Source organism: Stegodyphus dumicola, chromosome X1 (assembly GCF_044657685.1).
Source record: "Stegodyphus dumicola isolate Sdum_Otavi_A_Nest chromosome X1, ASM4465768v1".
In the NCBI taxonomy this organism is placed as follows: Eukaryota; Metazoa; Arthropoda; class Arachnida; order Araneae; family Eresidae; genus Stegodyphus; species Stegodyphus dumicola.
The window spans coordinates 59,287,320-59,312,462 of NC_140780.1; the positions used below are offsets into that span (position 1 = coordinate 59,287,320).

At 32.0% G+C, this 25,143-nt stretch overlaps 1 protein-coding gene across 4 annotated transcripts in view; it reads left to right on the forward strand.

Moving 5' to 3' along the window:
* Positions 1-1,335: 1,335 nt before the first annotated feature.
* Positions 1,336-25,143, forward strand: part of LOC118204277 (armadillo repeat-containing protein gudu-like) — a 67,512-nt gene continuing 43,704 nt past the window's right edge. The window contains exons 1-3 of one of the 4 annotated variants that reach the window (XM_085807746.1): positions 1,336-1,605; positions 10,937-11,040; positions 14,036-14,191. In XM_085807746.1, the coding sequence (XP_085663872.1) occupies positions 10,954-11,040; positions 14,036-14,191 (243 nt within the window). In that variant the 5' untranslated portion in view covers positions 1,336-1,605; positions 10,937-10,953. Of the gene's footprint in view, positions 1,606-9,205; positions 9,381-10,936; positions 11,041-14,035; positions 14,192-25,143 lie in introns of all 4 variants that reach the window. The other 3 variants (XM_085807748.1, XM_085807749.1, XM_085807747.1) reach the window with 3 other exon arrangements.

The window sequence follows — 25,143 nt, forward strand, 5'->3', positions numbered from 1 at the left end:
ATTGCTAATAAATGCCGATAATCCTACTTTATTTCCTAAAGTCATAAAAATGCTTTATATAGGCAGGTAGTATAATAATACGATATAGTTATACCGTTATTTATACTGTATTGTTAATGTGGAATGGTTTATGCAAAGAAGTTGCAAGAAACCAAACAGATATGCACTTACATTCAAGAACTGGGGAGGAAAAGGATACTGTCTACATAGGTGGGAGGGGAAGTTAGAAGTGATTTGGGCGAAAGCATGACGGATGGAGTGAGAATCACGAGAATGAGGTTGATGAGGGACCTGCAATTCGGGGGGAAAAAGAATGGTCGTGGGAAATTTTAACGCAAAATACGTAGGGGAGGGGGACAAAGAAATAGAGTTCAACACTTTCCGAACAAAACCTCTGATATAGTTTTAGCTATCAAGCAGAATCAGTGAGGGATTAAAAAAAAAGGCGTTCTCCGAATTGTTCTCCAAATTCGGGCCTTGAACTGAGAAAAAAAATAAAGTTCTGCTCAAGTAAGAATTTTCTTTCCCCCGCATTTAATTACACCCTTTCAAAAATTCCCCTTCTAATGTTTTCGGGGAATAAAACACCCTCTCATATATTCGCTCCACCTCCTGAAGAAAAAGAGTTCGACGTGTGTGTGGGGAGATTTTCTATTCTCTCAACCTGATCATCGAAAGGCTTATTTTCCAGAGAAAAACAGACATATATTCAATTAAAATCGGTTTAATCTTATTATTAAAATAAAATTTGCAAGATTCAAGGTTTCAAGGCTTTTTAAATTGTGCTTTATTTGCAAAAAGAAGTGCCGGAGTCCTCTTTTTTAAGGGATCAGGAGCAATTCAAGCTCTGACAATAAACCTGATAATCACTAATGTATTAAAAGTTCTAGTCAGGCAAGGAATCGAAACAAATGTGGGCACCTTTTTTCGTTTCATCCTTGAATTCAATATCAGTTGAAGTTTTAATATACCTAATTCAGAGGTACAGATTGGTTCTTGCATTTCAAAGGGTCCCTTATCGCACAGGTACACATTTTATAGCAGAAGCAATTTTTTTATTTAAACATACAAATGTAGTTGAGCGCCAGAGGATAAGGGCGTCTATCCTGTGGCATAACTTGCATACCCCTGTTTACTGATACATTTCTTTTTTGGTTGCTTCAGTAAATGAATGCTTATTCAAATTCGGAAAAATCCCGAGACCGAAAAAAAAAAAAAAAAAACGAAAAACAAAGACATGTGTAGCTTGAGCCAAATAAGGGATAAACATAGAGGTATGGCAACCAAGCATCTAATTTTTTTGCGCTTGGCGAAACAAAAATGATGCCAAAAGTCGGCGCAATGATGCTTTCTGATTGGCTGAATTTCTTCAATTCCTGGCGGGGTTTTCTCCGCTGATGAGTAATGAGTATAACATTATAAACACTACCTAGATATCTTAGCAACGGGTTTGTTTTTTGTTTGATTTGTGTTGGTCTTGGACCCTGAAATGAAAGTATGGTTCCTTGAGATTTGAAAATATTAGAAAGTATTGTCAGGATAATGAGAAAACAAAATTCAACCGTCAGATTCAAAACAATCGTGCAAATATTATCATATGTTGAGGTATGTTTTTCATTTTATACCTGATGTTAATGACCTTGGAACAAATCAAACGCATGCTGTGATTTAAAAATAAATAAAAGATTTGTTCGCTATTGGGTAAACATGGTAATATGTTGTTCCGTTTTCTTGCTTTTTTTTAAAGAGTTTGAAACTAAGAAAGTTCAAACTTCAACTAAAAGATAAAATAAAAATACTATTTTATTTGCTGCTACTTTAAAGAGATGAAACATGCTACCTACATTCTAGAAATGATATCTTTTTAATAAAAAAAATAATCTGTTTGGAATGAATTATTTGATTATAAAAAAGTCTGGTAAGGCAATTTATATAAGGATAGGGATGCTTTTGTGGAAGTTTGTGCGAGAGAAAATTCTCTGTGATCACATTCTACATAAAGTAAATGCAACTGAGTTCATTAAAGCGCTGGAAACAGGAAAACAGAACCAAGGGTGACTGATTTGGATTATTTCATTAAGGCATAAATATTAAGGCCATCTGCCTGTAGGAAAGGACAGTGTCAAATAAAGGCAGTTTTATGTGCCAGATAGAAGGCATGTATTGTGTCCTTTGTTTTAGTAGTGGTATATGGAAAACAGCTTAATATGAAATATTTAGTGTCCCTTTAAGCCTTGTGTTCTAAGTGGCTATCTGTATTGCCTATTTCCTAATCTGCAGCTAGGTAGGATTTTCTTATTGAAATTGGCCTGTGCTTACATTACACATTAGAAAAAAAATTCATGTACCTAGCCTTCAAACCACCACTTCAGAAACCATTGCAAACTATCAGTATTTTTTAGTTTGAAATGCCCACTTGTTAACCATTCAGAATTCTGGATTAATATCAGTCTTTCATGTTTTTAGCCTTTCAGTCCTGTAACAAAAAAATACATCATGATTGTGATATTTAGTATTTGAATTTTGTAACTTGAGGATCAGGCGTTAGCTAGAGGGGGACATTTGTCCCCGGGCGCAGAATCCAAGGGGCGCCAAACTGATGTTACGACATTTTAGAATTAAATGTTTTCCATCCTTCGCAAGCAGTAGGGGGCACGAAATCTTCAGTTGTTCCTGGGCGCTGAAAATTCTAGCTACGACTCTGTTGAGGATATGATACAACTACAGTACTCATTGCATCGGATGAGAACCAGTACTTTCAGCATGGTATGGCCGTTGACAAGCACTCATTGGATACCCGTCTAGCCATGAAAGAAAGTCTGGCAATTGGGCATGTAATAAGATGCTGTGATTTACATTGTAATGAAGAAAGGAATGCTACCAAGCATTTCCCTTTTACTTAAACACAGAAATTGGCACATCTTCATGAAAGTGTTCTCTAGTTCATAAATGAACTATTTTCATCCATTTATTTGCAGGGATGGCAATCCACAGGTGCACACTTAATAAACACACTTAATATATACACACTTAATAAATTATATATTTATCTCTCATTTTAATGGTACAAATATTAATTACTTAATTGATGCTAAGTTTAATAAAGGTAACAAGCTGTAAATATATAATGTTCTTTAATGACAATTTTAATGCAAATATGTATATTTATTTCATGTAAATGGTAATATTTATTCCTGAATGTTAGTTCAGTACAGGCTTCTGATGTATTTTCATGTTGCTGTATGCATTTTTAGTAATATTGCAATAATTGACGAATGCTATATAGAATTTCTGTTGCTCATGAATATGTTTCCTACTTCCAGTATGCTTGTTGCCTTTACTTTTTGTTAAACATACTCAGTTTTCTAAAGTAAATAGATGTTGTTGTGGCTAAGTTTTGATATTGATACTAAGTTTTCTAAAATAAATCATGTTGCTGATTTTATTGCAGTTCATCTATCTCATTAAAAAAGATAAACATATTTTTTAGACAATTATTTCATTAATTTGCAAATAAATAAATAACACTATAAGATAATTTTAAGAGAAATATTGAAATGCTAAGTATGAGATGAAAATGCAGGGAAGGGAAGGAAAATCTAAATTGGGAATTATTTTATTATAGATTCTTGCTGCTTTATTTGCTTTATTGCTTTGTGGCTGAATAATTAAACATCACGAGTAGTGAGTATATATAACACTATCTCATTTTTATTGTTATATTACTCTTATGAATTTGTAGGCATATACAGAGATTTTACTTATTTCTCTATATTTTCCCAACTCAAGACTAGCAGTATACTATTTTTGTATTATAATGCATTTAATTTGTAAGTAGTATGCATAATGCGAGTGAGTATGAGCAACTGATGAAAGAGTAGAAGCAACTTATGTACTGTGTAACAACTGTTATAGTTCAGCTACTTTTGACTCTAGGTAATAGAAAAAAAATCATAGAAATAAAAAAAATATAACCTTTTTTCTATGCATGATTGATTCAAGAGATTCAAGATCATGATAAAATGTAGGCAAAATTTAAAAATTTTTATTGATAAACTATAATTTAGTACTCATTCTAGATATATGTTTTGATTTTATTATATAATAAAATATAGGTAGAGTAGACTTTAAGTACCCCTTGTTTTTATGGCCAAGTTGTTGTTTGATTTATTGCCAAGTTGTTGTTTCATTTATGGTAGCCTGAGTAGTTGAATGTTATGGAAACCCTATTGTGATGTAATCGGGTGCATGATTCTGGGAAATTTTGAATCATGGAATGTTTTGAAAGCGTTTTTGTGGTGTGTGTTGGTTTGATTCTTTAGACGGTAGAATGGCCGAATGTAGTAAGATTAATTTGAAGTTTCTGTACGATTTGGAGCGTAAAGAGAAACGAGCTTTAATTGACTGGTGTGTAAATGAAGGTTTACTTAGTAGCCATTATAAGTGTCCTGTATGTAGGAAGGATATGCATCTAGTCGAATGTAAAAACCATTTAGATGGATTTGAATGGTTTGTAGGAAGAAAGGTTCAGATGGTCACTATGTGAAGCGTTCGATCAGAAAGAGTACCTCGTTTGAAAAAAGTCATTTGAGTATGACTGATATTTTGATTTTTACGTGACTCTGGGTGTAAGAAGCGAACTCAAAAATCATGGTAAGTGAATACAGTCAAAAGTTGTTAATCCGGACTCGTCGGGACTTGGGCGATTCCAGATTATAGATCATCAGTTTAAATCTGGTAAGATGGCATGCAGAAATTATAAAATTAAAAATATGAAACTGTAATTTATGAAATAAAGAACAATTATGATCTAAAGGGTATCAAAATTTACAAAGAAAAAAAAAAAAAGATTAATATTTATTTGTTTACTTTATTAAACATTTCTCTCAATGTAAGTTGTTTCGTCTTTTATGTGATAATACATTCTCTTTAATTCTATAAACAGACATAATTTCTTGTTCAGTTACAAAGCTCCGCTGTTCAAGTTCTATAATTGCTGTGTTGAGAATACCGACTAATTTGTCAATCGAAATTTTTTCGTTTTCAATAACCTCTGTCACTTTCTTCGCTATTGGAAGCGAATTATAATGACGAGGAATTTGATTTAAATCATATCAAAGACGGAGTACATCGAGATGAAACACTATATTTAGTAAGGAATTATAAGCCAAATAAAATAAAAACATCTGCCCTGAAGATAAGGATAGTGCTGACAGATCAACTTCCAATTCATTGCGCGCCACAGCATTAAAGATGAACAAAATTTAGATAAACAAATGTTAAAGTTTCGATAAACAAAGGATATGCCTTTATCCATTTTTTGCAGCAATTCCAGTTTTTGTTTAATGGACTTCGAAACATACTTTCGCTTTGTAGATCCTTTACATATTAGTAAATATATATTAGAAATTCTATTTGACATAATCGAAAGTTCAAGCTTACTTTTATAAAATTGCTCTAACAGTCTGCAAAAAATAATAAGCCGAATCCAATTCGAAGATTAAGGAACAACGCAGTCTGCAACATTAACTGAATTAGATAATTTTAGCTTAGCTTATACCGTCCGTTATACATTAAATGTGCATTCGTAAGCGTATTTTGCGCACGCGCACACATGCATTTGCAGCTGTAAACATGTTTTCTGCTCATGCGTCGCGTTGACGCATGCGCAGAAAGTTTGTAGCTTTGAGTTACGGATTATGGGTGTCCAAATTAACGACTTTTGACTGTATTTGCTTTTAGTAGTGCTTAAATGTATAACATGTTTTTCCTTTTTTATGTTATTTTATTGTTTGGTTTAAAATGCATTTTATTGAGGTTATGTATTTTTTGTTTGCCTATATTGTAGAATTTGGTGCTCCTTTGACTTTTTAAGTGAAAATATATCGAAGTGTACATAGACAAAGTAAAGGGAGTGCACAGTGCAAGTTTGTGCAATTCTGTGATTTTTTTTTTTTTTTAAGTGAAAATAGGTCGACGTGTACATGGACAAAGTTAAAAGAGTGCGCAATGCCATTTTTGTGCAATTCAAGGATTTTTTTTTAAAGTGAATATAGGTTGACGTGTACATGGGTAAAGTCAAAGGAGTGCGCAATGCCATTTTTGTGCAATTCGAGGTTCTTTTTTTAAGTGAAAATGAGTTGATGTGTACATAGATACCGAGTTTGTGCAATTGTTTGTCTTTATATTTTGGCTTCGCAAGCCAAAATAATGAGTCAAAGAGTTGCACAAAATCGGTATCCGTGTACCGCCAAAATTCACCAAGGGGTACCCTAAACTATACTTTTACCTAAAATATATTATATCAAATCAAAACATCTAACTAGAATGATATACTGATAGCTTTATAGTTATATCAGGATAATACTGAAATATATGAAATTAAAAATAAAATGCATTGCAGTAGACTCACACACATACATATATATATATTGCGGCTGATCTTTGGAATATTTTATTATTATGGTAGAACTATTTATTATATCTGATGCATGCATAAGCAGTTGACAATTAGAATATATTAGATAAATATAAATGCTGTAATTTCATTGTTGTAGCTGTTCAGATATATCACAGTATTTCAATGCCAGAGTGATTAAAACCACTGGACACTGGTGGTTTAAAGGATGCTTCAGTCCTGTGGAATGAATGGATTGGCATTTCTGTGAATTTTCTCACATATCACTTAAGCAAAATCCTGCTTCGAGAGAGGATTAACCTTTTGAAGACGGGATGGCCATTATAGTGGCCATAGAGTCCTCTCTTTGAAAAGACGGGGTTGTCCACTTTAGTGGCCATGTCTTTTTCCCCCCATTTTCCAGTCTGAAAAGTGGGGTGAAATGTCAAATTTGACGTCCCTAGGGTTTTATCCACTTATCTCTTTCAAAGGTCTTCCTTTTGTGACATAGATGCACCCCTCTGAGAATCCATTAAAATACACACAAAAATCTTTGCTGCAAATAGGAGGTGATTTCTTAAAGGGGTAAAGCATTCGGTTCAGGATTCCCCGTCCTTTGGTAGCTTTTACTGCTACCAAAGTCCCGGCCTCAAAAGGTTAACCAAGAAACACTTCCTGAAGCATATAACCTGGATGTGGTTTGCCTGCAGCTGAATACCAAATAGAAATATGTTATTCTGCATTAAATATTTATTTATTTCATTAAGTATGTACATTTTATATATAACATCCTGTTGAATACACTTATTGAAATTTGTCATTTGTCAAATACTTAAAATTCTAAGCAGTATTTGAAATCAAAATTAGTGCATAAATTTCTTATTAATAACTGAGCTAAAATCATTGTACAGAAATTGTCTAGTCATGGAAAAGGGTAAATCACGTTTTATTAGTAAACTGCAAATTTGTAACATGCATCCTATCACTGAGTAAACAAAGTGATGTTATTTCATAGGTTATATTTTTGCCTTATAAGTATTAAGGAGTTTTAACATTTAATCCAAGAAAAGAAATATTACTAGAAATATGTTTCTAATAATATTTTTTATGAAGTCTTAGTAAAATAGGGCCAAGACTGATAATAAATAAATATTTAATACAGAATAATATATTTCTATTTGGTATTCAGCTACAGCAAACCACATCAAGGTTATATGCTTCAGGAAGTGTTTCTTGGTTAATCCTCTTTAAATGACTCTTTCTTTATATTTTGCAAAAGTGATACTCTGGAAATTGCAGTTCAGTTTTTCCTTATTTTTACAAATTTAGCACTAAAGTTATCAATATGTTAGATATACAGTCAAAAGTCGTTAATTCGGACACCCATAATCCGGACCTCAAAGCTTCAAACTTTCTGCGCATGCGTCGTGTTGACACAAAATACGTTTACGAGTGCACGTTTAATGTATAACTGACGGTAAAAGCTAAGCTAAAATTATTTAATTATCTATTTCAGTTAATGTTGCAGATTGCGTTGTTCCTTAATCTTCGAATTGGATCTTCTGAAATTTTAGTTATCAGTTTAAATGTAGTAACATCTAATGTAGTAAGATAACCTGCAGAAATTATTAAATTAAAAAAATAAATAACTGTTTATGAAATAATGAAGCATTTATGATTTTAAGGGAATCAAAATTTTCAAAAAAAAATATCAATATTTATTTGTTTGGTTTATTAAATATTTCTTTCAATGCAAGTTACTTAGGCCCTTTTTTTTTTTTTTTTTTTCCAAATACTTTAATTTTATAGCTAGACATAATTTCTTAATCAGTTGCAAAGTTTTATTGTTCAACTCTTTTTCATTCTCAACAACTCTTTTATTACTTTCCACACTATTGGTAGCAATATTTTCTGATTTAAAACTATACTACAGATTTTGTCATTCTTTAGTTGATTCATGATTGGGATATTCTCATCACCATCTTTATTGATTAGTACTTCTCCACATTTCTTTCTTCACAAATTCCATTGATTCAGAAATTTTACAGTTTGCTTATCAGATTCACAGATATCATCATCATCATGAAATATGGTAACTGAATAGTTCTTTTTCAGTATTTTAAAAATATCGGCAGACACATCCTCTTATCATCTTGCTATGTTCCACTCAGCAGATTTTATGTTAAAATATTTTTTTAATTCTTGAATGGTCTTGCTACTATTCAGAAACTTTAATGTTGACATTAAAAAGGCTACTTCATATCTGCATGCATAGCACTCCAATATCCATTGGCTGAATGATGGACATACAATTTGGAGGAAAGTTTAAAATGAACAAGTTATCTTTTACTAAAAGCTTTAAGGGAAATATGAGTCACAATGTTGTCTATAATAAGGGCAATTTTCACATCATCCGGTAATAAAACTAATTTCACATGTTACTGATCCTTGGGTACGAAATGATTTTCAAACCAATCACTCATTAATGTTTTTTTCATCGATGCTCTTTTATTTGCATTGCTCCTTTATAAATGACTAAGGTCATGTACTGTTCTTGATCACAAAAAGTTTATACAGTCAAAAGTCATTAATTCGGACACCCATAATCCGGAATGATCTATAATCCGGACCTCAAAGCTTCAAACTTTCTGCGCATGCGTCGCATTGTGCACAAGCGTATTCTCAGCCGTAAGGCCTTTACGGCTGAGAATATGCTTGTGCGTTTGCGCAAAATACGTTTACGAGTGCACGTTTAATGTATAACGGACGGTAAAAGCTAAGCTGAAATTATTTAATTATCTATTTCAGTTAATGTTGCAGATTGCGTTGTTCCTTGATCTTCGAATTGGATCCGGCTTATTATTTTTTGCAGACTGTTAGAGCAATATGAACCATATGAACTTCATGCTGCTAGCTTGTTCAGCAGGATATCAACCTGGGTGTAACTGCCAATGTTTGCTGATCTTCATCTGCTTGACTGCTGGTAGGCATTTGACAACTTTTATTGTATATTCTTTCTCAACTGCAGCTGAATGAACTTAAATTGCATTTGAAGATGGTAGTGGAATAGAAGTTGCTGAAAGCATTTATGCTTTAATTACTCTGTGTACCTATATCATTATTTTTTGTATGTAGTTTTACTTGGCATGCCATTCTTTACCAATTTTATTGTTGTAGTCTTTAAAGTGCTTACATATTAGCACAACCACTTTGGCGCAATTTAGTGATTTTTTACAGCTGGAAAGGTAAAAGTTGCTTATTGGGTGCAAGTGAGTGTTTTTGTGACTTTTTTTGAAAAAAATTCTCCAAGTATTCATATTTATTAAAAGTTGGCAAACGTTTTCAGCATATGAAAAGTCAACATACTTTAACAATTTAAAATACATTATCTCCAAATCTTTCTCTAATTTTTTTTTGGCAGTTCTCCCTGAGTACATAGCTATCTGTTTTTGCTTTAAAAAAATCAGCGAATTGGAAAGACTTGAGATCACTCAAACCGCGACCACACCACTATCTACCAAACTCATGTTCTCATTGTTCTCTTTAGAGATTTTGAAACAAAATTCTGTATTGCTGCAGGAATTTTATCGCAGTTTCTTCCATTGCCGGCCAATTATACAAGTGCATATTTAAAAATAAAATAAAATAAAATTTAAGGCAAAGAATATCACAATTTGACTCTAAAAACCATTGGAACTTGCAGCACAATAAAAAGAATGCATGCAGAAATGACTGACTGACTGAAGGATTTTTAGAGTGTGGTTGCCTGAAGAATGGTTATGCATATCGTTGCCAAAATTTGACAACTTCTACAAAGGGTGTTACAAGAATACATAAGTACTGTCTTGAGAATATCATAAATATGTTGAACACTTGTCAATCTGAGTACGTGATGCAGTTGATATCCCTTCATTTTCTTGTTCTAGGGATACTTTACAGTACTGGAATACAGTTTCAACTGAAAACCACTATTACAAAATGTTATGGTAAAATGTTTTACCTATATCCTCTTTGAAACAGTATAAAACTTAAAAAAGCCACCAAAATTATGTGCCTGGGTTAAATGGGTTATTTTATAAAACATTAACCTGTTTTATGTTTAGCTGATTTGGCAGTCTCTTAGTCACTTTTCTTTGAAATCTTATCAAAGATTCACTTTTAATTATTTTTTTCTATGCATCCTATAAATAAAGTGTTATGCCTCCCGATCATTTTATGCTGTGACAAGTAACATATTAAGCATTTATTTTTTTATTAATGCATCCAAGACATAATTTGACAGTTATAAAATGCTTCAGAAAAGTTTATTAACAATTTTTAAAACATTTGAAATTCAGATTTGAAAAGAGATCATTACAAAATAGACTATAATAATATCTGTGGAATCTATCTGTTCAGAATAGTCAATTCCAACTCATAGCACCATTAGTTAACCTGAGCATCTATTTATTTGATTCAGATTTTAAATTATGATTGCATTCAAATTTTAAAGAATAAATCCAATTCGGAAAGAAAATAATTTTCCTATTTTTATTTAAGGAGGGCTTGTCATTTAAATGAGACCAGCTGGACTAACAAAATGGCTAATACCAGGATTTTCAATGCTTTCAATGCTTAATTACAAAAAGAGAATAAATTTAAAAGTAGGTGGTTAACATTCATATACAAAGATCTAAAAAATAACCAAATATTCATTATCGCAACATATCTTTTTAACCATTTCATCAGAATTGAAAAAAGTATTTGCATGTTATTTTCAGTTCAAATGATTAATATGCTAATGTATGAGCTTTATTTTTATGTCAGTAACAGAATGAAAAATAAATTTGAAAACATCATTCTGAGCTCAAAATTGTTGTATTATCAAATGTACAATAACAATAATTTACAATAACTATAATTTTCATAGCTGTTGTTTCTTAAGCACTCATTTGCTTTTGGTTCTCATTTTTACAGCCCATATTCAACTTATCAGAAGTTTCTTGAATTATTTACATAGCAAGGTATGCACAAGTCACAGGATTGCATTTGTAACCTGTAACATTTTTCTTACGGCTCTTCGTAAATAATTTTCTGATGTAAAAACTGTACCATGTTGTGTTGTGAGGACATCTGAAGATTGACGAGGAGATCTCTTTATAGACATTCACACTGGATGGCTCCAGATGGTCCGCATAAATACAGTTATGCAGACTTATTGGGTTTTAAGAAAGCAGTGGATCATAACACGTAATGCTGTTTAAGCATGTAAAGAAATTGTTAAAATAAGGTACAGTTTATCAAAAAATATGCCAATACAGGAAAGGATTAAAGTTTGAGATTTGGGTATTAAGCAAAAAATAATGCGTGAATAATTTCCAAAATTTTCAAGACTTAGTTACTGAGGTTTTAATTGAAACTACAGAGTGCAAGAAAATTCTTCTGATTCATGCATTAGCTTTAGTGGTTAGAGTAGTAGACATTCAACTGAAATTTCTACCTGTCAACACTGTATCCTTGATCCAGCTTTTTTGTACAGGAATCAAAATATTTCAGAAATGTTCTGTGACAGAATGAAGTACAGTTAAGATGCATTTCAAATAAGAAATGGGAATTTATTGTATACAGTACTGTTCTAGATAATTTTAAGAAATAAAGACTCAGACTATACATAACTTTTTACAAGTGCTGTTTTCAGAATTCGTATATGGAAATGTCAGAAATGACTGAAAGTAAGTCACAATAGATTTCGTGATTCTAATGATTAAAAAATCTTGAAAATTTGAGGGTACTAACAATTCTACCAACTAAAACTACTGTGCTGAAATTAATATTGTGTTTAAATACTGAGATAGAATTGGATGGCAGAAGAAAAAATTGACACATTAACTGTCAACTATGAAATAACTTATAGTAGCTTTCTGGCCCTGGACTCCCTGTACATGTATACTTGTATTTGTTTGTATGATTTATATTGCCAACCATTAACATGGTATCTGGGATCAGAATGCACATATGACCTGTGGCAGTCATAATCTTAATGAAGTAACTTGAAAAATTGCCAGGCAATATATTGATGCTCAAGACATTACTGAAAACAAGAAGACATCAGACAATTCTTTGTCTGCCATTATTATGTATAAACTGATTGGTAAAAATATATTTACGGGTGCCCATTGGTAATTTTTGGCGGTACATGGATACCGAGTTTGTGGAATTCTTTGACTCGTTAATTTGGCTTCGTGTTGTGGCGATTTTTGTTTTGTGCCAAAAATTGCCTCTACACAAAGCCAAAATAAGAAGTCAAAGAATTGCTGAAACTCTGTATCCATATACACATTCACCTATTTTCGCTTAAAAAAAATCAGAGAATTTCACAAACTTGGCATTGCACACTGCCTTGACTTTGTCCACGTACACATCGATCTATTTTCACTTAAAAAAGTCAAAGGAGCAGCCAACAAAAAATATATAATCTCAATAAACTACATTTTAAATCGAACAATCAAATAACATAAAAAAGGAAATTCATCTTAGCACTTTACAAAGGAAATATCCACTTACCTTATTTAGAAATTTTCTTGTCCTCAGTCTAACAAAATTCCTTAACAGCATCAAAAATCTTCGTAAAATTATCTGAACTAGAATTTATATACTGGCATTGCCACATAAATTCATAAAGATAAGAGTAAAAAATATCCTCCATACCTCCGGTATCCTCCGACGTTCGGCCATATGCATTTCCTTCTTGCAAACAAGACACTTATAATGGCTACTAAGTAAACCTTCATTTACACACTAGTCAATTAATGGTCTATTCCTCTTTCTTCCTGAACTGTACAAAAACTCCAAATTAATCTCGCCACATTCAACCATTTTACCATCTAAACTCAAACCAAGCAGCGAACTTCCTAACCAACACACACCACAAGCCCTTACAAATCGTTTCCCATCATTCAAATTCATCGCAATCACACAACCAGCTATGTCATAATAGGGGTTCCGTAACATTCAACTACTCAGGTTACCATAAATGAAACAACAACTTTGTGATAATACAAGGGGCACCCTTAAATCTACTCTAACCAACTGATTTTATTTTTTCAAGTTATTTTAACTCTTAATGAAATTCTCCAACAAAACTTTCTGGACAGAGAGCTTTAAAAATATGTGGCATATGTTAGATACATAATATTTAAACATTAAGCATTTTCTTAACTGGGAGGAACTATGTCAGTAGAGCATACCTGAAAATTTTATCACTGAAAGGAAAGGAAATTTGAAACACTAATAAAAAATGTTTCATTATTAAATGCCTAATTCACTGTTCTTCATTTTGTTATTCATCTGAATGCAAAAGTTGTAGTTTTTGACAGTGTAGTTTGACTTATTATGATTTCTTGAGTTTTAAAATTATGATTCTGATAATAAGAGTATATATTTAATTGGAGAAAAACATTATATTTTGCATACACCTTAATTAACTTAATTGCCTCATCATATTCTTTGAAAGAAAATGTTGAGGGAAAGGAAGCTGTTAAAGGAAGAAAAGTTTTGTTTTTTAGGTTTTTAATTGCCGTTAACCACAATTTCTTGCAATTCTGTATATTTCTTATAGAAATTAAGTAGCATTTAATTAAACATACAATTTTTAAATAGGCAGGAAATGTAACTACTACTACCTTGGCTTTGATTTGTCTCCATGAAGTTCTGATTTATGATACACCTTGTTCGCAAGCATTGATTGATGGAAAAGCAGTAAAACTGTTACTTAATGTGTTGGAGACTAATTTGCTTTGTACAAGGAGATCACAAGTAAGTTCTTCTGAATACATGTAATTCTTTCTTGATACTGCATTTGTTTTTAAGAAATAACATTGCAAAATTTATTATATATATGTTTGTGTGTACTGTAGCCAAAGCCTAAAGTATATAAAAATTTAATTTGCTAGTTTCGACTTCGGCTGTTCACTTTGCAAACTAGTGAAGTGAAATCAGTCAAAATAAGATGCAGTAAAAAGTTCGAAATCCAAACTTCTGGACCACCAGTCCAACAAGTAAATAAATATATAAATAAAATTAATATAATAAGAAAAATTCTCCCTGTTTACAAAGTCTAGCAATGGAGAATATAATACTCAATAAAAGAAGGCAAGTGTGCCATAAATGTGATTTTTCTCACCACTAACTGAGATTCCCAGCAGACTTGTGATTTTCAAATACTGCTGGCTAGATAGTGGTCTTCTGGCGTATGACAGTCAATTGATTAACATACTGTTATTAGCCAGGATAACCCTTTTAGGCCCTTAAATGGTTGTGAAGGGTTAACACTTTTCTTTCTGATCTAAACAAAAAGTGAAACCCCATTGCTGCTATGTGTACATGCCATTTTACAAGATTTAAACAGATGAACTAAAATCTAGAACTTTCCAAAATTTGGAATTGCCAAAGTGCAGGCGATTGCAGATACTTTGTTCTATTTTCTTTATTTCATGTTTAATGATTTTTCCAAGAATATGATGTTTTTGGCATATGAAATATATGTATCTTTCATTTAAAAGTGTAATTTTTAAATGTCATATTTTTATCATTAGTATATGGTTTTTTTATGACAGTTTCTCTGCACTGTAAAACTAAAATTAAATAAATTGGAATAAGGAAACAATGTAAATAAATTAGTTACATGAAATAAAGTAAATAAAAGCCAGTTAAAAAAAGACGTTATTTCTCTCAAAAGTGTAAAAGTCCCTTAAAACAGATAAATAATCACAAAACTATGATATGTTTTGACATTAGAAATGTCATTAGTGAAGTCTGTTCATAGTATTTTGAATGTTATGTTATTATTTACTTGTAATTTACTTGCATTGGGAACTATCGCTCTTATTACAAATGTGGCACTTGTAATAATGTGACTGTCCACAAGAGTTGGATTAACTGTTAAGCAAGATAAGCATATGCTTAGGGCATTAAGCAAAGTGGGTACCGTAAAAATTACTCAGGGCAGTTTTATTATGGGATGTTTGATGTAGCAAAACCAAGACCTAGAGAGAAGGGAAAAGACATGTGTTATACTGTTACTATATATGAGTACACCAACATTTTTTTAAGTGCTTAACCCCTTTGTAAATCTTAATGGTTACTAGGACTAATAGGATTAGTACGTCACTAGGACTAGTGGCTTTAATAATCCTCAGTGACTGTGGGCTTGATGGTCACCAGTGTATTGCAATTTTAGTTTTAACAATTTGTCTATGTTTACTGCATTGTCTCATGCCAGCAACTTATGTGTTGATTGCTAGTACCTGTAGGCCATGGTGACCTATTGCTCTGATGGAAACCTGTCTCTTTTAATTTAATTTTATTCTAATGATGCATCTAAATTCACTATACCACCTCACATAGAACAAATACTGATTGATGCTAGTGACCAACAACATTCATAGGCATCACTGAGCTTCAGTTTAATTTAATTAAAGTTATATAAATTTACTGCATCAGTAATCTATGGGCTTTTACTACCAGTAAGGGTTATCTGATGATCACTGGTGATGAAAACCCTGCAGTAGTAGGTAATCCATAGCTCACTCAATACAGTAAATTTACATAATATTTTGAAATAAAATTAAATGTGGCTGTGAATGACACAGAAATTTAACCACTAACTGTAAACCAAGCATGATAATAAATTTTGTAAGGTTTTTATTTTAAAATGAAACCAAAGTACACTGGTCATTTTCAAACTTGGTGGCATACAAGTTAATTATTGATCTTTGTGTAGTGGCAGTCAACTCACAACTTGCCAGTATTGTGCAGTGCAGTAAATTAGTCAGATTTTTTTAAAATTAAATTAAACTGAAGGAAGTTGGAAACTGTTAAGACTATCATCGGCAGTGGCTTAGAGTGGTCAGTCATTTGTATGTGGCCATGCAGTGTTTGTTGCTTTGGCAGACTAAGATTTCTGCATGTGGTTTTGAAACGCATGCTGGACACTTCATGGCCATATACTGATAGTTGTATCTGTGTAGGGGTTAGTATTTTTCTGTCTGACTTAAACCATAAGTGAAGGCTCCAAGACATATTTGTTTGTAGCAAGATGTTGCTCTTAATGGTTTTCATTTGTTGGCATACCAGGTAGCGGAGAAGGGAGAAATTTTCCAAGGAATTCAAGTTCATTTAACATAGCAAATCGTGCTCTTTCTTACCTTTCTAATTTGATCCAGTTTATTATTCTTTTGCAGAGTGTTATTATTACAGCTACCTTATAAAAATTAAAGTTTGAATATTCATTTATTTTAAAAAGAGTTTCTTATTTTGAAGCTGCAACAGGATCTGTAAAGTGAAAGCATGTTATTTCAGTGTCAAGCAAATAAAAATGGAATTGCTGCAAAAAATTGATAAAAGCATATCCAACTCAAAAATATGCTAGGATTATGGCACTGGAAAGTCAACAATTCATTTTTTTAATGAAATGATATTAGTGAATTCTGTTTGGTTAATGAAATGATGTCAATAAGCACTCATTGATTAAGAAATGATGTCAGTAAGAATTTATTTATTAATGAAATGATATCAGTAAGAATTCATTGATAATCACACTTTAGAAAGATTTTGATTGGCTAAATACTAATTTTTCATAATGTATAAATATGCTCATGTTTAGTTTTTGGTATGCACTATATGATCATTTACAGAAGTCTCTGAAATGAATGTATTTATTTATTATTCATAAATTATTTTTAACCTTTTCCTTGATGTTGGAGGAATAGTATCTGAAACATCTTCATCTCTGAAGACTTCTAACTGCTCAGCATGAATAGTTAACTAATTCATCTCTATAAATATAAGTTCATAGTAGTATTATAATAACATGTGAACAGATTTGTGAATATTTGTATAATTTTTTTAATAATGTAATAAAAGTTGATTCTTTTACTAGGTGCAAGCTAATTTTAAAATGTGCATAGAAGAACTCTAGAAAATGTGCAAACAAAAAATATTTGTATGCTACTTAGAAGATGGACCCTCTGTTGCTGTTCTTACATGCAAAATTTGTTCAACCAACCAAAGAGTTTTATTAACGTATTTCATATAAATGTTGACAGCATTCCTTATGATACAGTTTTCTGTCAATTAGAAGGCCCTATAGAAAATCGTATTCTTGGATCTATAATAGAAACAAAGGAAATAGTAGAAAACGAAATTATTTTTTATTGTTTTTATGACACATTTTTTGATAATAAACTGTATAAATGCCCAGGACTTGTCTCAGTGGAACTAACATTATATGAATGTAATACTTATTAATCCTTATTTAAAAAGTTGTGTTATGCAAGGCAATTGCTGCAAACTGAATTTGTGATAATTTATTATTATAAATATAAATTTTATAATTTTTGTTGAAATGGTTCTTTCTGGCAATATACGTACTGAAATATTCTAGTGACCTCTGCAGAAAAGCCACTTGGTGTAATTTATGGTCAGAGATTTAAAGCAAGACTTGAGATTTTGTCATGTGCAAATACAGTCAAAAGTCGTTAATCTGGACTCATCGGGACTTCGGCGATTCCGGATTATAGATCATCAGTTTAAATCTGGTAAGATGGCATGCAGAAATTATAAAATTAAAAATATGAAACTGTAATTTATGAAATAAAGAACAATTATGATCTAAAGGGTATTAAATTTACAAAAAAAAAAAAAAAAAAAAAAAAAAAAAAAAAAAAAAAAAGCTTAATATTTATTTGTTTACTTTATTAAACATTTCTTTCAAAGTAAGTTGTTTAAGTTGCTTCGGTTTTTATGTGATAATACATTCTCTTTAATTCTTTAAACAGACATAATTTCTTGTTCAGTTACAAAGTTCTGCTGTTCAAGTCCTATAATTGCTGTGTCGAGAATACCGACTAATTTGTCAACTGAAATTTTTTCGTTTTCAATAACCTCTGTCACTTTCTTCGCTATCGGAAGCGAATTATAATGATGAGGAATTTGATTTAAATCATATCAAAGATGGGGTACATCGAGATGAAATACTACATTTAATAAGGAATTATAAGCCAAATAAAATAAAAACATCTGCCCTGAAGATAAGGATAGTGCTAACAGATCAACTTCCAATTCATTGCGCGGCGCTGCGGCGTTAAAGATAAACAAAGTTTAGATAAACAAACATTAAAGTTTCGATAAACAAAGGATATGCCTTTATCCATTTTTTGTAGCAATTCCACTTTTTGTTTAATAAACTTCAAAACATAATTTCGCATTGTAGACCATTTACATATTAATAAATATATATCAGAAATTCTATTTGACATAATCGAAAGTTCAAGCTTACTTTTATAAAATTGCTCTAACAGTCTGCAAAAAATAATAAGCCGGATCCAATTCGAAGATTAAGGAACAACGCAATCTGCAACATTAACTGAAATAGATAATTAAATAATTTCAGCTTAGCTTTTACCGTTCGTTATACATTAAACGCGCACTCGTAAACATATTTTGCGCACGCGCACAAGCATATTCTCAGCCGCAAAGGCCTTACGCGCATGCGTCAATGCGCAGAAAGTTTGAAGCTTTGAGGTCCAGATTATAGATCATTCCGGATTATGGGTGTCTGAATTAACGACTCTTGACTGTATAAACTTTTTGTGATCAAGAACAGTACATGATCTTAGTCATTTATGAAGGAGCAATGCAAATAAAAGAGCATCGATGACAAAAACATTAATGAGTGATTGGTTTGAAAATCATTTCGTACCCAAGGATCAGTAACATGTGAAATTAGTTTTATTACCGGATGATGTGAAAATTGCTCTCATTATAGACAACATTGTGACTCATATTTCCCTTAAAGCTTTTAGTAAAAGATAACTTGTTCATTTTAAACTTTCCTCCAAATTGTACGTCCATCATTCAGCCAATGGATATCAGAGTGCTATGCATGCAGATATGAAGTAGCCTTTTTAATGTCAACATTAAAGTTTCTGAATAGTAGCAAGACCATTCAAGAATTAAAAAAATATTTTAACACAAAATCTACTGAGTGGAACATAGCAAGATGATAAGAGGATGTGTCTGCCGATATTTTTAAAATACTGAAAAAAACTATTCAGTTACCATATTTCATGATGATGATGATATCTGTGAATCTGAAGGTTATCAGATATGATAAGCAAACTGTAAAATTTCTGAATCAATGGAATTTGTGAAGAAAGAAATGTGGAGAAGTACTAATAAATAAAGATGGTGATGAGAATATCCCAATCATGAATCAACTAAAGAATGACAAAATCTATAGTATAGTTTTAAATCAGAAAATATTGCTACCAATAGTGTGGAAAGTGATAAAAGAGTTGTTGAGAATGAAAAAGAGTTGAACAATAAAACTTTGCAACTGATTAAGAAATTATGTCTAGCTATAAAATTGAAGTATTTGGAAAAAAAAAAAAAAAAAGGCCTAAGTAACTTGCATTGAAAGAAATATTTAATAAACCAAACAAATAAATATTGATATTTTTTTTTGAAAATTTTGATTCCCTTAAAATCATAAATGCTGCATTATTTCATAAACAGTTATTTATTTTTTTTAATTTAATAATTTCTGCAGGTTATCTTACTACATTAGATGTTACTAGATTTAAACTGATAACTAAAATTTCAGAAATTTGGAATTATCGAATTCCTGACAATTCCGCATCTCAGATTGTGTAATGTACTAGTGTTACTTTTGATTCTTTATTCACATTATATAAAAATGTATACTTTATTTTTTTATTCAATGCAAATTACACTGTTTTGTTTTGACATCTGGCAATACTATTGATGTCTCTTTTTATTCCTGAAACTTTTGTCTCGGACACTGTGACAGCATGTATAATTTCTTTTTCATTTCATATGTATTCTTTTTCATTTCCAACATAATCTTGGTACATATTAGATTTTTATTAGAGTTCCCTCTTCATAGTTGTTCTTTTCCTTGATTTTGGAGGAATAGTATTGGGTCCAACATTTTCTCCAAATGAAAGTATGCAAAGGCTCAGTATCTAAGCTAAATCAAGACTTCTCACTGAAGCAAACTTAGTCTCAAGAAAGTTATACTGATATGCTTTATATCATGTCAAATGTGCTATCATTGTGATGGAGTGAAGAGGGCACAGACAATGGGTCTTCTTGCAAAAAACTCTTTTTCATGAAGCCTTTATGGAACAGTAACCTATGAAAGTAAGTTATAGAGGCAAAAGCGAAATCATGCAGGAGCTGTATGTCTATAACACCCAGCCAAAAATGCTATATACTGATCTTCACTGGGGCACCTCAAGTCTTGGATACACTTGCTCAAACTTCCTGAATATGGATCTGTTCTCTAGAAACTTACAGAGACACTAGGGCCTAGACTGAACTCTTTTATAACTTGAACTTGGGATCACCCTGCCTCCATCCTTATAAATAAAAAAATATTAGTGTTGTTGACATCTGCTAGTGCTTCCAAACCAGATAATGAATCTGTATATACATTAATACATGTTTTTACAGTCAGGTTTTCATCAATCCATTCAAGAGTAAATATGATAGCAGCCAATTTGGCTTGAAAAACCGAATTATAAGGTTCAAGTCTAATTTTGCTATAGTCTATTTCTGTAACAAACCACATATGCTGCGCCAGTTCCATTGTCATAACCCAAACCGTCAGTTAATATGTCCAGATTTCCTATGCAAGCATTTGTCTCCAATATTCCAATGCTTTTCTTTATGCAGGATGTATACTGCTAATATTAAAGACAGAAAAACATGTGTTATATGCAACAAAGGTTCAAGTCTAATTTTGCTATAGTCTATTTCTGTAACAAACCACATATGCTGCGCCAGTTCCATTGTCATAACCCAAACCGTCAGTTAATATGTCCAGATTTCCTATGCAAGCATTTGTCTCCAATATTCCAATGCTTTTCTTTATGCAGGATGTATACTGCTAATATTAAAGACAGAAAAACATGTGTTATATGCAACAAAACTTCCGTAAGAAATAAAATCAACACTGTGTGAACGTAATTTAAATTTATCGTAATAAAAAGAATAAAATATCGAGAGGATCAGTATCCTGGCCAGTATGGAATTGACTTCCATCAAGACAGTTTTAAAGCATCTGGTCAGAAGCAGCAGCCTGGGTCATTGTATTGTATCTAATTTATTTCCAATTCATTGTAGGTCCATGGTCCTGGAACCCCAAGCCCTGGAACCTCATATAATATAATGGGAGTATAACTGTTTTGTAAATTAATCTAATAATGTTACTTTTCAGTGCTAATGACTCAGCTGAAAAATTTCTTTTATAATACATTCGAATAGAGTTAGTTCTTTTATAGATATTGTTAAAATGTTCTTCAAAATTCGGTTTACAATTGAAAAATAGGCCAAGATATTTAAGGTTTACCTTCATATTTTAGTTGTGGTGGTCTAGGTCCCTTTAGGTAAAATAAGAAATTATTTTTTGTAAATTTAATCTCAGCTTTTCTCTTTCAACCCACATTCTTAAATCTTCTATAGCAAATATAAACAGTTTCTCTAATTTTTCCAAAGAGTTTTCATGAATTACGTATAAAATGTCATTAGCAGAACATAACATTGTTACACTATTTAGGCACTATTTCTTTAACAATCCATACATTACAGTGTTCCAGAGTAGCGGAGCACTGCAAGAACCCTGTGGGCATCCTTTGTAAAACATTCTTTCAATACAAATTTCCTTGTTAAATCTGTAAATAACTTTTCTTTCATTAAAATAACAAGAAAGAGTCTAAAAATATTTTTGAGTGTCCCAAAATCTCTTAAGGGTGGAGAGCAAAGATGTCCATCTAATAGAATCAAAAGCTCCCTAGACATCGAAGGAGACCACAGCCACATGGAATTCAGATTTTTGTGAACTAATAATATTGACAAGATCATAAAGAGCATTTTCTATGGAGTGGCCTGGTGTAAATCCGTATTGTTTTGTAGATACGGAATCATTCTTAAATAAAAAGTAGTGCGGTCTATTTCTAATTAACTTATCCAAAACTTTTGCAGAAAATTTTAACAAACATATAGGTCTGGTCGCCCCACCAAACTTTGGAAGTAACAAAACGTTAGAAACTTTCCACACTTTAGGAAAATAGCATAAATCAAGGCATTACTGTTTTCTAAATGCGAGAATCCCTCGTTTTAAATCTCTGCAGTTCCAGTGTTCACCACAGAATAACATTCTTATCTTTCCTCTGAAGTCTGAAGACCCTATTGGCTCTATCAACTAATATATTTTCCAATTTAACAACAAAGTCATCAAGCTCATCTTTCTGTGCAATATTTATCAGTTCCTTCCCTAAGTTCTTCATTTTACTTCTTATACCTTTAACATACCTTTTGTGTATCACGTGAAAATTTAATTTCTTCATCATATTCCACACATAATTCATTCAGATTAAGAGAATTATATTTCTGATCGCTCAATGACTCCTCTTGTTCAATAATTAATTCAACAGACATCGAGGCCATTCCAGAGGACCCTAAAACTAAATCCATTCAATATGCTGAAACAATTCCCATAAATTCATTCTTAATGGAAACAGAAAATGCGACAATTCAAATTGGAAATCAAATTTGCTATTAATCTAATATTTTCATTGGCAAACACGACAGCAGATCTATCACCGTTCATCATTACCGCTCTCCAACCCTTTTTCAAATAGGCAAATTTGTTTTCAATAAAATATGGTTCCTGCGCAGTTATCACGTAAAAAGCCTTTCCCAGTAATTCCTGTATACCTGACAGCTGGCATGCCACACCTGAACAGTGATTAAGATTAATATTTAACAGCTTCATGGGAATAAAACACGAATTAAAATATTACACTAAAAATATTTACAGAATTTTAAATCCAAAAAGGTAAAATAATACAATAAAAATATTTAAAAAAATGTAAAATCCAAGCTGCAGTGATAAAACTAAATTGTATAAATTACCTACATAAGTTTAATTGTATATCCACATAAAAGTGTTCCAAAATGCATTTAACTACTTTTTTATAGACTTGGCATACTTTGAAAACATATTATGATTAGTATCATAATCTGTACGAAATGTTTCATTTAAAACTCGGCAACGAATATAACACAGTTTTTCTTCCGTACAGTGATATTTTTCATGTTCTCCAGAGCATCTTATGCAGCTAACACTATTTCTACAGTATTTTTTAGTGTGTCCGAATTTTAGGCATCTTAACCCGTAACAGGGGAGGTTAAAAAGTTGAACATAATAGGGGACATGTGGTCTCAGAGACCGCGCATTATAATAAATTTTTAAAAATCGTCTAATTAAAATATCATCATGATATTTCACTTAAATGTTCTTTGAACGTTTTACTCTGAAAAGAAAATATGATTTTACACTTTAAAGTGAAATTAAATTTTTCCCAGAAAATTTCCCCATAGCCTTAATTTTTTCGATGAAAATCATATGCTGCACTAAATTCTATAAAACTAAAAATAAGAATGCATCTATTTTGAATTAACTATTTTATCTATATTATTTAATATTTAAAGCAAATTTTAACCAGAGAAGATTGTATGCAGCACAATACAGAAAAATTTTGACAGTACCTGAAATATCAGTATCTCACTGATTTTCTGATAGTAAACAATTTAGTTTTCATCTTCTTTAGCACATTATTTTGCATAACTTTAGCGTGCATTCCAAACAAACAGGGTCTTGGCAAGATAAACATAAATATGCTGTCTTTCTTTTCTTGCTGGGGGGGGGCACAGACAACATGTTTTCCTTGATTTTAATTTTGCTTCTTTAGTGCACTGCTCCACATCCTTGAACTCAGCTTCTTTTCCTAAAATCCGCTTTATCGTCAGGCGCAATTCTCGATTTATTCTTGGATTTTTCACTCTCGTGTGTAGTAGTGGTTGGACAAATTCTCTCGCTAATTCTTTCAAAAACACCATTCTGGTCATAACAGGGTTTTTGTGAGCTGGCCTTCTAACTTTTCGATTTGGTTCAACGGATGACCATTTGAACCGATTTTTTCCATAGTAGTATTTTACGGAATTAGTTGTTTCTAGATCAGAGAAATCATTGCTGTCTGCAGAAAATTCAGAGTCTGTTGAGTGGGTACCTTTTGCAGAAATTTTCTTCACTAAAATCACTTCCATTTTAGTCTAGAATTTTTTTCAGTTCTTCTGCATAACGCGGATCAGAAGGATAAATGAATCTCCGCTGACCTAACTTCAGGGCCATGTGTTCACTACTGCCGAAAATTGTAACACAGAGGGAGGTGAGGTCTCACAGACCACTCTAGAAGAATTTCGACAGATACACTTGCCAAAGCATTCCGATAAGAAGGGGTCAGAAAGAAGGTCACGAAACGTGAAGCTAGGGAAAGTATTCATTCAATTGGACAAAGCATGCAATAGGGGTGATGAGGGGAACATGTGGCGCGGTCTGGAGGACCGCACGTCCCCTGTTACGGGTTAAACAGCACTTGGCCTGAAGAAAAAGCCTGATTGGGTAAGATTTTCATCCAATTGGTCAACCTGTTGTTCTCCAAGATTTTCACCTGACATTTTGCATTAATGCCGAAAACTCTTGTGACTAGTACAATTTTCTCCATCTTTATTCATATAAAACAGAAAGCGGACACAATCGCCGGAGTAGGTACAATCCCAGTGTAAACTTCCCTACAAGAGTTTTGAGAGTTGTATTCCAGTATCGAATGACTGCAATGTAA